Below are 12,351 nucleotides of genomic sequence, written 5' to 3' on the forward strand. Positions count from 1 at the left end.
AGGCCCCATGAGATGTTCATCCATTAGCCATCCATAGATTGATCAATTGATGAGCATAGCGCCACCATGATGCAATCGTTTTCTACAACCCCCACCTCTGGACACATGAGGTTTTCAGGGACATTTTAGATATAAACAATAACAATTTCTTCCGTTTCAAATTTTTCCTTTTATTAGTACAGTGCTTGTTTGCAGTAATGATTACATACTTTGTGCAGAGGTAGCACGCATGCATAATTTGTCTTCATTATTTTTCACATTGCCTGCCCCTTCTTTTCCTCCTCCTCCCTCCTTCTCACAGTCCCCTTCCCGTTTGCAAATATCAATCCACCTCTTTCTTACTCTCTAACTTTTACTTTGCTCTTTATTTGCATTTCAGTTTCTCATGTGGGACATTTATTTATTTATTTATTTTCCGTATTTTTAGTACAAGGTCTACAGGGTCTACAGATCAAACTCATAGTAATTTTCCTGTTTTCAGCCTCCCAAGTGCTCGGATTACAAGTGCTCACAAGATGCCCAATCTCGATCACCATCTCAGCACGCCCCACAGGCAGGGTCAGTATGGCATGCTGGGGGGTGAAACCCCAGCCGCTATGCTCTGCCTAAGCAGGCAATTTAGTCTGCTGAGCTGTCAGACAGGCTCTTTTTTTCTTTTTCTTTTTCTTTTTTTCTTCGTATGGGATATTTAAACTTATGTGCCTAGTTTATGTCACTGAATAGCATGATCTCAAGTTGTATCCATTTTCCTACAAATGACTCATGAATACCTCCTTTTCCCTCCATGTCGTGGCCAGCCCATGTCCTGTGACCTCTGAACTCATTCTGGAGGGAGTCACTTACTTGAGCCCAGATACACCAAATCTTGCACAAGGTGGTACAGTCCATGAGATAGACCATAGACTGCACACACAATCCGGGCTCCTGAGGTTGTTGCTCAAGCATTTTCCCTGGCTGTCTAGGGAAAACGTGTTCCCTCCTTGGCTCAGGGGAAACAGCCCCCAGCTGCACCTCTGAACCCAGGCTTGCACAGAAGAGGACATGCCTGGGAGTCACTAGCCTTGTCTTTCCATGGATTCCAGGCCTGGTGGGAGCTCCTGGCTTCCAGTCTTCCCACCATCCTTTGCTCTTCAGTATGACTACAGCACAAGTTCGTTTCCATGACTGATGAAGAACTGTGAAATGGACTTGATTCCAAGGAACATGGGGGAATCATTCTCACTTCTAGTGTCATCATCCTTCTTTATCTTCAGTATTTTCTAACTTTCATTGTGGAATATTTTCATCTTGAGTAGGTAGATTTAAAGGTATTCGATTTCATTTCTCACTTTGTTTTTTCCCTCTGATAGTTCTAGGAATGTATTGTTTTCCTGATTGACTTGTCAACTAGCTAATTCCTATAGTTTAGAGTTTGATTTTTCTCAAGTTGATAGCATGTCCTGCTATTTGTTGAGCTTATTTATCAAATGTAAAGGTGTTTTGGTGGAGTCTTTAGAATCTTCAAAATACAGATTCATATCATCTGCCAATATGGACAATTTGACTTTGCCTTTTCTTATGTATATTCTTTTTCTTTCTCTTGACTAATGGTTCTGCCTAAAATTTCAAGAACTACATTGAATTGCAGTGGAACAACTGAACATCTTCACCTGGTTCCTCATTTTACAGTATGTTCTTTTAGCTTTTCTCCATTCAGAATGATGCCTTCTATGGGTTTGCAGTAAATACACTCTATTAGTGTATTTATAACATACACTAATTAATACTGCAATTAGGTATAGATTGAGATATAATACCACAATTCCTCGTTCTCTTAGGCATTTCAACATGAGTGGATGGTGAATTCTGTGAAGATTTTTTCTCCATGAATTGAAACATAATTTTTCCTTAATACTATTTATGTGGTGCGCTATGTATATTGCTTTTCACTTGTGGAACGCTCTGTGTACCTGGACTTCTCTGTAAACAAACTCTAATCTGCATTAACCCCTCCTTTGTTATGATCACTCCCCAAAAATTCCAGACCCCTTAGTGCTCAGTTGCATAGCTTTGATCTCATCCCTTTGATTCTCATCCCTTTACTCATTCTAATTCTGTCTATGTATGCATCTCTGTCCAGAACATGTACCTGTACCCATTGAGGATGGGGACTGAGTCAGATCTAACAACAAAGTTGTAGGATCTGCTTGATCTCCTTCAACTCCTCCTCCAGCTCCTCAGCCTTCTGCCGCAGCTGTTCAGCTAGCGGTGACTTTGCCCCCTCATACAAATGCTTTGACTCTTTGTAAATGTTGTACCCATTCATCCCAAGGGACACAGTTCCTAGGGCCACATTTCCTATCCGGGCTCCTGTGGTCAGTGACAGGGGTGTACCTGGAAATGCTCTCTGCACTTGCTGAGGCATTTGGGCAAAGAGCCCCCGACGGGTTGGGAAGTGCATGGCATCACGTGCTAAGCCAGGGTTGGCTCTAGCTACCCTAAGAGCACGGATGTTCATCACCAAGCCTTTCATGTTCTCGCAGAATTTCACAATTTTCATAACATTTTTTGATACAATATTACCCAAAAGCTTTAGTAATCTCATCAGGTTGTTCTCAGCAGTTGACAGGATGCGTTTGGCTTCAGCTTCAGCTGAGGACATACTGGACTCTTCTATGACACTAGTGGTAATACCGGATAGAGCAGTCAATACTCCCAGAGCTTTCCCAGCTGCTGAGAGCAGTAGACTGCCCCCTACTGTGAAGGGTGCTAGAGTCAGGCCAGAGATGTTCATGACATCAGAGGCAGCGCCAACAGAGCTGGTCACCACATTGGAGATGGTGCAACCTTTGTGCACCTGGTCAACCTCTTCGGCAAGGGCGCGAAGTTTCTGTACACATGACTCAAATTCTGCTTCCACCTCAGGAAACACTTTCAAAAGCTTCTTCCGAGCCAAGATGTCTTCCTGGAGGCTTCTTTGGTCCTCCATTGTCCTGTTTGCTGTAAACTTCTTCAAATAACCATGCAGCTCCTTTGCTTCATCCCTTCAATAGTAAAGGTCTGGTGTTAAAAAACAAAACAAAACACATTTTATCTATTAAGTGGGCTCAGTGGTAACTCTCCTGCTATTTGTTGCATATATTAGTGGAGCTGTATTGTAAATGAAATGGAAATAAATTTTACAGATATATAGAATTTTTCTTTCACCAGTGAACGTGTTTGGTATGATAGATAGGGTGTGTGGTACTTGGTGAACTCAAGGGCTGTTGAGTAAATTCATATTCAGATCCTCTTTAGAGGCAGATGTTTGATGAGATGCTTTCTCTCTTCAGGTTAACTACCAAGTTGTGTGTAGAATGGCAGTGCTGCAGATGAAGGAGAAAAGTGCAACAGTGGAAAGCTTAATTCATAGACTTAGTATGTAATGAAAAATTAATCTGACTCAAGGATGTCACCCTTTTCCCTCATTGCTGGCAAGAGAGCTGAAGGAACTTGAAGTCTTTTCCTGACTGAGTGTCTGTGTCTGAAGGGAGACTCTGGCTACAGCACCACACAGTTTGATATACCCAGTCTGAAAATCCAATAGCTAAAAATGCTGTGAACTGGAAAGTATTTGAACATGTGGCTGATATCACAGGTAGAAAATTCCACATGTGATTTTATTGGCTAGGTCACAGTCAAGACACAGGATTGCTAAAAATATATAGAATTACTTTCACATTATACAAAAAAGCATCAATGAATTTTATCTCTCAGGTATGTGTTTTGTCCCAAAGATTTCGTGTCCACAAGATTTTTTTTAAAAAAATACAGAATCTATGATATTATTCATAAAAGAGACTCAGTCTTCACATGGTGATGTTGATGGTGACTATGGGATCATTTTTGTCCTGCAGGGGAATAGGCCAGCAAAGCAACTAACTTCTGGGATGGGAAGAAGTTTCAGGACAGTGTAGATCCAGTCTCCCAAGACTACAGACATCAAGGACTGGGTTAAAAATGATTCTTTCCATGACCAATATGTAGTCAGGAACTTCTGGGCCTCTTTTCAAATAGTTGTTGATTTGAATTACATTTCTGCCCTGTGCATTTGGGCTTAGCAAGAAACGTCAGATTAACAGGAAGCTCCTGCTCCTCACATCTCTTCAAGTTCTCATCCCTGACTTTGATGTGTTATTCCATGGCCTGCTTTAGCAAAAGCCCCACCAAAACCATGCTGCCAGAATTCTCCTCTTGTCATCCCCAGTAGTTGTTAGCTCTCCACTGCCCACGACTTTTCTTGTTGGTTCTATATCCTACCTGTCTTTGTTGTATCCAAGTGCTCTCCCCCATTACCACAATCTTCATGTTTACATTCTTTTTCACTGCTTCCACATGTGTCAGAATAATGTTTTATGTCACAGGGTGAGCCATACTGATAGTTAGCTCTCCATCTGAATTGTCACACATGAAATACAGGACCGCACTGTGTCCTATAGACATAGATACTACATGTCCAAAATTCTCCAGGCTCTGCCTGACATATCTGTTCCTTTCACTGATTTTTTTTAACTGTGTCCTTTCCTGGTGACACACTGTGTCATAACTATTTACAGTGAGTCCTGTAATTCTCTTGGGTCAAAAACCCTGTCGATGCTTGATATGAAAAATGAGAGTGGCCTTAAGTAAGATTATAGAAGACTGTGCCCTCAGACTCTGATGTTTGGCTAATTCTTGGAAGTTGACAGTGAAAAACTGAAACTCCAGAAGTAGAAGAAGCTGTGCATTGTATATGCTCTGCCATTAGCTCTTGACCCATCTGGTTGCCCTTTGCCTTTCCCAACTAAATACCACTGTGTCCCATTGCTTCCACAGCAGAATGGAATCAGAAGACCTGGCTATGGGCATTGCCTACACCCTGACTCTGCACCTACCTTACTGCATCTTGACACATCTTATACCACTCCTGACCTGGCACCCCAAATTCAGGATGACTGTCAGATGTCACCTACCTGATAAACACCTTGGTGACAGGTTCAGATGTGTGTGACTAAGGCCAGTTGCAAAGATTCATGAGATTGAAGGGCCCAGATATATGAGTTATTAAGCCTAAAAAGGACCTGATGATAGGTGAAGCTGCTAAGTCAGAAAGTGGTAAGGTCACTTGTAAATGTTTCATACCAAACAGATGCCAGCAGTGATCCTGTCCCTTCTGAGCATCAACACCCCTCAACCTGAGGCCATTCATTGCCAAGGAATAGTAGGGAGGAAACTTCCCTCTGGGAATTTTGAGAAGGGTCATCATCATCCAGGTAACTGCTTGGAGAAGGAATGTATGCCTAGGGGAATCCAGTCCAAAGGGGTGCAGGTTGGCATTGTTCAGGGGGCTATGAAAGATACCTGGACAATCCAGCATCCTCTGTAAACATCTTCCAGACTTTATCATGAACCAGCAGTGTCTGGAGATCATCTGGACTCGTGTTGCCCAGCATAAAGTAATTTAGTTGCTCAATGTCGGCCATGATTTCTAGTTGCAGAGAAAAAGAACAAGGTTAGAAGAGAGTATGGTGCAGTGTAAATGGCTAAATGTTCATCTTAGTGAGCAGCTCTCAGACAGGTTTGGGGAGTTTTGCTTTGTTTTTGCATGACTGGGAATTGAACCAATGGTTGTACCTTCAAGGGAAGAACTTGTCCACTAAGCTATAGCCCTAGGCCATTTCAACTTTCTATTGAGACTAGGTCAACCAAAGTTGGCTGGACTGGGCTTGAATTTATCATCTGTAGCCTCAGCTACCTAAGGAGTTGGAAATACAGGTGTGTACCGCAATGTTTAGAACAGTGGGATATTTTTGATGATGCCAGTGGTGTGACAAACTAAATTATGTCTACAAATTTTTGATGATTAAGACTCAACTCCTTGTCTCCATATTTGAAAGTAGGAGTAAAGTAGTTAAGATTGAATGAAGTTGTAGAATGGTGGCCCAAGTCCATATGACTTGTGTCCATATAAGAACAGAAGAGACATCGAACTTCTCCTTCCCTCTCCTCCTTTCTCTCTCCCTCTCTCTCCCTCTGTCTACCTTCCTGTCTCTTTTCTCCTTCCTGAAAACAAGAATAAATCCCTCACCAGAATCCAAACCTGCCATCTGCCACTTGCCACACACTGATCCATGGCTTTGTTGCCAGAACTATGAGAAAATGGCCATCTTTTGATTAAGCTCCCCAATCTTAGAATCAAAAGGATAAAAAAAACACAGATTTGTAGAATTGATGGAGAAACTGTTGATGTATATAACAAGCACATTTAACCCAAAAGAAAATTCATAGATTGAAAAAAAAATCAAAGAATAGAAATGTATATTCCATGAAATTGGAACCCAAAATGAAGCAAAAGTTATTATCATTATTATTATTATTATTTTATTATTATTTTATTTTCAGATGAAGTGGATTTCAAGCCAAAAATAATCAGAAGAAGCAAAAAGAGATCACTACATATTAAGAGTAAACTCAACGGAGAGAACAGTTATAAACATATGTGCACAAAATCATCTTTATAAAGCAAGTATCACTGGATATATAAGATTAGAGAAACACTAGCACTATTATAGTAAGGAACTGCAATACCCCACTGTCACAAATAAATCAAGTAGATAAAAAATAGAATCAACAGAAAAACATCAGAGTTGAACCAAACCCTTGAACAATACTTCTGCACAGTGTTCACCCAAAGACAACAGAATGAGCATTCTTCTCAGAGGCACATAAAATTTTCTTCAACAGAGACCATGCTCACTAATAAAGTATAAAAATTCAGTAAATACAAAAGAATTGAAATTATCTTATGCATATTATTAGATCATAGCACAATGAATAGAAGTCAGTGGTAAAGAAACTATAGAAATATACCAATGCATGGAAATTAAACAACACATCCTTGAATAATCAATGGGTCATAGAAGAAATCAAGGGAGAAATTAGCTTCCAGAATCAAACTATCATACCAGTACAAACTATCATACCAGAATTTATGAAAACAGCCCAAAGAAAATGTTCATACTTGTGAATGTCCATAGTGGAAAAACACAGTAGCTCAAACTAACAAAAACAGAACAAATTATATAATGTTGTATCAAATGACCTAGAAAAACAAAAACAATAAAATCCAAAGCTAATACAAGCAGGAAATTACAAAGATCAGAGATGAAATTGAGACTCAAGGAAGCCTCAACACAAAGAATCAATGAACAGAAGAGCTGGTTCTCTGAAAAAATATAAAAACTATGCACACTCTTAACTGATCTTATCAAAAGGAAAGGAAGACCCAAATCAATGCAATTACAAATACATAAAAGGTAAAACCATAACAGACACCAAGGGAATACAGAAGATTATTATCAACTACTTAAGAAAGATGTGTTAGCACTACATGCTGTGCTGGCCCTGTCTCTCTGCACTGAGATGGGGTGGCGAGCATGTCTAATCCCAGCACTTAAGAGGCTGACAACAGGAGGATCACTATGAGTCCAATCTGTGTAGTGAGACCCTGTAGACCTTGTACTAATACAATAAAAAAGAAAAAGTCTACGCTGAAATAAATTAGAGAATTTAGAAAGAAATGAGTTGATTTGTAAACACACGTGAATTAGTAAAATTGAACCAAAAATACTTAAACTTCTGAATAATCTAATAACAGGCAGTGAATTTGAACCACTAATTAAAAATCAGTCAACTTAGAAAAGTCCACCAGATCCATGACTGAATTGTGTAAGAAATTTAAGGAAAATCTAAATTAATATTCCTCAAACTAGTTAATAAAATTGAAAGTGAGAAAGTATCTAGAATGCCATTGATGGAGGTAAGCATTACCTTGCTTTTAAAACCAGACAAGCATCAAGCCAAAAGGAGAACTACAGGGGAATCCCTCTAGTGAATACAGACACATAAATACTCAACAGGACGGTGACAAACACAATGCAACACATCATCAGAAACATCATATATGATGACCATGTTGTCTTTATCCCACAGGTGCAAGGATGCCTTAACATACACAAATCAATAGATGGAATGCATCGCATAAACAGAAACAAGGATAAAATAACATAGTAATCTCAATAGACACAGAAAAGTCTTTGCCAAGTCCAGCATCCATTTGAGATAAAAAGTAACCCTGAAGAGAACAGTTATGGAAGGACCCTTTCTCAATCTGATAAAAGCCACTCATGACAAAGCTCCTGCCAACATCATACTAAATAAGGAAAACCTGAAAGCATTCCTTCTGAAATTAGGAAGGATAAAGGATGTCCACTCTCACTGCCCTTGTTAAATACAGTGCATAAAGCATCAGTCAGAAGTGCTGAGGAAATAGCTCAGCGACATGAGCGCCACACTGGCAAGCACAGGATCCTGATTTGGATCCCTGGTAACAACAACAACAAAAAAAATTAGCTACAGCAATTAGGCCAAAGAAGAAAATAAAAGGGACTCTTTCAGGTCCTCCTTTCCAAGATGACAAAAAGAAGGAACAACGGTCATGCCAAAAAGGGCCGCGGTCATGTGCAGCCTATTCGCTGCACGAACTGCACCGGGTGCATACCCAAGAATAAGGCTATTAAGAAGTTTGTCATTTGGAACATAGTGGAGGCCGCCGCCGTCAGGGACATTTCCAAAGCGAGTGTCTTCGACGGTTATGTGCTTCCCAAGCTGTACGTGAAGCTGCATTACTGTGTGAGTTGCGCCATCACAGCACAGTGGTCAGAAATCGATCTCGTGAAGCCCACAAGGACCGAACTCCTCCACCCCGATTTAGACCTGCTGGTGCTGCCCCACGACCTCCACCAAAGCCCCTGGAAGGGGAGCTGGGTCTTAATGGGCTGAAGGAAACTATCTTGAGAAAGAAATAATAAATTGAATGTTATACCTTAAAAAAAATAAAAAATAAAAGGGCTTTATATAGGAAGGATATATTCAAATGACCATTATTTGCAGATGGCATGATCTACCATGTGGAAGGACTTGGAGAATTAATATCCAAATTCAGCAATGCAGCTGGATATGAAATCAACACATGAAAATCAGTAGTGTTATTCTACTCCAATAACAATTAGGAAATTGATCTAATTCACAATAATAGAAGAAAAATTGAATGCTTAGGAATTAACCTCAGGAAGACAAAGATCTCAGAAACAAATACTACACTACTAAAAGTAATATACTAAACCACTAGTGTACTTTTAGTAGAGCAAAGAGAACATCAGATAATTAAAGATATCCTCAGTTTCTGGAAAAACAGGATCAATATAGTAAGAATGGCCATAATTCCAAAACTGATATACAAATTTAATGTTATTGCAATAAAAAATACTAACAACATTTTTAGGTGTATATTCAGAATGTTTTTAATAATTGTACTGCCAATTTCTGCTGGTCTCTAAAAGGAGTACTTAATGCTTACATTTTTTTTAGGCTTTATTTTTATTCTTATTTTTTTCTTTTTAATTTCTTACATTTTGTTACTGTTTCTTTTGTTTTTCTTTTAACCATTCTTACACTTTTATATCTGGTAACTCACAACACATTTACATTCTAGCTGCAAGCAGCCAGGCCCCTTTCCTTCCTGGGGACAGTGTGAGTGCCTGCCTAGGCCTGGTGAGGACCACTGTGCCTCTGGATCTACCTCCTGGCTGCAGTCAATGCTTTGGGCATGGCTGACCAGGCCTGTGTCTCTGTTCCAAGATCCAAACACCTTAATAAGTTTGTGAAGAAGAGGATGTAGTGTGGTTTGTCCAATGCCCAGCTCTCCATCAGCTGCCTCCAGGGACCTGCCAGAACAAGTTCCCTCTGCATTCCTTCCAACTAGTTCAACAAGAAGTGCTCTGAGCTGTACTCCACACTCTCTTCCTCTGCCCACAGCCTTTTACCCATCCTGGTCTCAAGGACTCACTCTTGGACCCGTGCAATGAGGCAACACCCCCAGGCCTGGCACAAGGTCTCTTTGGGAGAACCCTGGCATAAAAATTCTGCTCATGATCCCACTGTTGATGCTGCCACTTTGGTGTTAAATATTTTTAGAAAAGTTCAAAATATGTTTTCCCTCTTTGATCATTCCAGCTACCTTAATTTTGCTTTTGCCTTGTATTTTGCCAGAAATCATTGAAGAAGCCCAAGGATAGCTTCATAAGCTCTGGGTTGTCTTCCACAAGCAATAATTAAATAGTGAAAAAAAAGGGGGTGGGGGAGATGTTGGAGACCAGGTTCCAGGACGAACAATCATAAGGAAGTAAATGTGGCAACAAGCCCAGCTTTCTTGACTTGCAGACTGAGCAATGGGCTCAACTGCATTCCTAGGGTTTGAGCAAAGAGCTTACCTGGGATCTCGGGACTCAGGAATGTGTGGTTTCCTGTTTATCAACTTGGCCTTGGTAGGGGATTCTGCTCCTGGAGAAACAAGGAAGGCTCAGGAGTTAACTAGAGCAAATGTTGGGCACAGGTTCAAAACTTTCTGCATATTAACCTTGGAAGAAAGAAACATAGTTACTGCACTGAACTAGGCCAAGCCAAGCCAAGCAGCTTGGTCTTCCTGACCCCTGGTTTCCTTCTTTCTCCTTCCGTCTTCCCTCTACCCTGTTCCTCTCTTCAAGAATTGGACCCCCAAAGCCATCATTCAGCCTCCTCCAGCACTGAGTCCCCACTTCTCTGCACTTCCCACATCTCACAGGAAGCACAGCCTCTGCTTTTTCAGTCCCTCCCCACACACCTGCAGAGGCCAGGAGCTGGCCAGCAGGTACAAGCTGGCCAGCCACGTGCTCTGCCTCCTTCCCAGGACACTGGACAAGCCCATCTACTCTTTTTATTTTTTTTACCTTTTTTTATTTTTCCCAAAGTTTTATTGATAAACAGATAGCAATGAGACAGTTTCAAATCAAATCGGAAGTACAGTTTCAACAAATAATACACTGCATATATTCTTCTTAGTGGTTAATTGCTTTACAAGATGCGGAATTGTGATCCTATTTACAAACACCATTAGAACAAATCATTCTATTCATTAAGAGAATGCAACTATATATCTATCCTAACCACTTTGAATACACAGATACAAAATGGACATTCATCGGTATACCCCATTTTTTCTAAGTTCCATTATTGAATATTATAGGTGTGTAAACTCAGCAAAATATTCTAAAAGAGTCCAGTAGCCCATAATAGTACTGGGTCTGTTTAACTGGAAATGTCAGAAATTATTGACCTGAGTCCCCCACAGCTCAACATAACAGCATGGCTTTATTTCCTATATTTCGTCTTCATACTTTTCTACTGGATGGTTAAGACCAAGGTAAAGCAGGACCTATGCAACAAGAGTTGTAGCTTTTTGGTCTGAGAAGGTCAGCGAAATGTCCTCAGGATTGATCCTGAGATCCTGTACCTCAGATTGTAGAATCTTTGTCAGTGCAGCCATGTGGATGAGTCACGGCCATTGCTTGGCCAATGTGCTCTCTGTGAAAGCCTGAGAGAGGCCCATCTACTCTTAAGGCTTCAGTTTCTCCACAGGGCCCAGAACTGAAAGGTGCTCAGACACAGAGCAGGTGGGCAAGACAGCCTCTGTTCAGTTCATAACTCCAGAGAAATGTTTTGTTCCTTAGGCCCCAGTAACACACCACTGAGGCCATTTTCAGGTCCCCTGATCTCCTGTACCATCATTAACTTACTAAAGTTTCTCAAAGAGGTAGCTGACCCCATCTGCCCTCTCCTTGTGTCACATGTTCTGCTCTCCACCAGGAGCTGAGCCACCACAAGAAGCTTTGTGACCCACCAGAGCAGATCTCACCACTCTCCTCCATTTAGAATACTTGGGAGAGATTCAGTGAGATACAATCTTGGGCATAAATTCACGCTGTTGTTCTCAACTGTGTGACCTTGGCTGATTCACTAATGTCTCCCAGCTCATCAATAAAATGGGGACACTAACTCTTTTCTGACAAAAAGATCCTGATACTGAAGACATAGAGGAATCTACAACTTACCAAAGAATCCTCTTGAGGCTGATTCTGTGAGTTTCAACACAACCCAGCTGGCCCAGTTGCTCTTTGCTATGTGGAGCCAGAGACAGCAGGTTAAATAGTCTCATGCACGTAAAAGGGAAACTGAAAGTGCATTTCCAAGGTATTTGTCCCCCTCCCTGCATAGCACTCCGAGGTGTAAATTCAGCCCACATATTCTAGGTCATTCTCAGCCAAGATAACCTCAGATGGAGGATCACTGTGGCCTTCAGGAAAAATGATTAGGGATGGGCCAAGGGTAGGGCCCTCTTAGACATCACTCCCTGATACCTTGGCCTTGGCTCTGAACACCCAGCATCACTGTTACCCATACTCACCATCGGGGGCTCTT

The 12,351-nt window shown here is 41.0% G+C and overlaps 1 protein-coding gene across 1 annotated transcript; it reads right to left on the bottom strand.

Moving 5' to 3' along the window:
* Nucleotides 1-620: 620 nt before the first annotated feature.
* On the bottom strand, nucleotides 621-12,066 carry LOC101587202 (apolipoprotein L3-like). Its single transcript, XM_023718921.1, has 3 exons — nucleotides 11,985-12,066; nucleotides 10,329-10,398; nucleotides 621-3,023 (listed from the first exon to the last, which is right to left on the bottom strand). Exon 3 carries the CDS (start codon nucleotides 2,966-2,968, stop codon nucleotides 2,162-2,164), a length of 807 nt encoding a protein of 268 aa, XP_023574689.1. The 5' UTR covers nucleotides 2,969-3,023; nucleotides 10,329-10,398; nucleotides 11,985-12,066; the 3' UTR covers nucleotides 621-2,161.
* Nucleotides 12,067-12,351: the final 285 nt, after the last annotated feature.

Source organism: Octodon degus, unplaced genomic scaffold (genome assembly GCF_000260255.1).
Source record: "Octodon degus isolate 3935 unplaced genomic scaffold, OctDeg1.0 scaffold00064, whole genome shotgun sequence".
NCBI classification, from domain to species: Eukaryota; Metazoa; Chordata; class Mammalia; order Rodentia; family Octodontidae; genus Octodon; species Octodon degus.

Coding starts and splice junctions, on each gene's coding strand:
- LOC101587202 (XM_023718921.1), bottom strand. CDS start 2,968: ATGGAGGACCAAAGAAGCCTCCAGGAAGACATCTTGGCTCGGAAGAAG.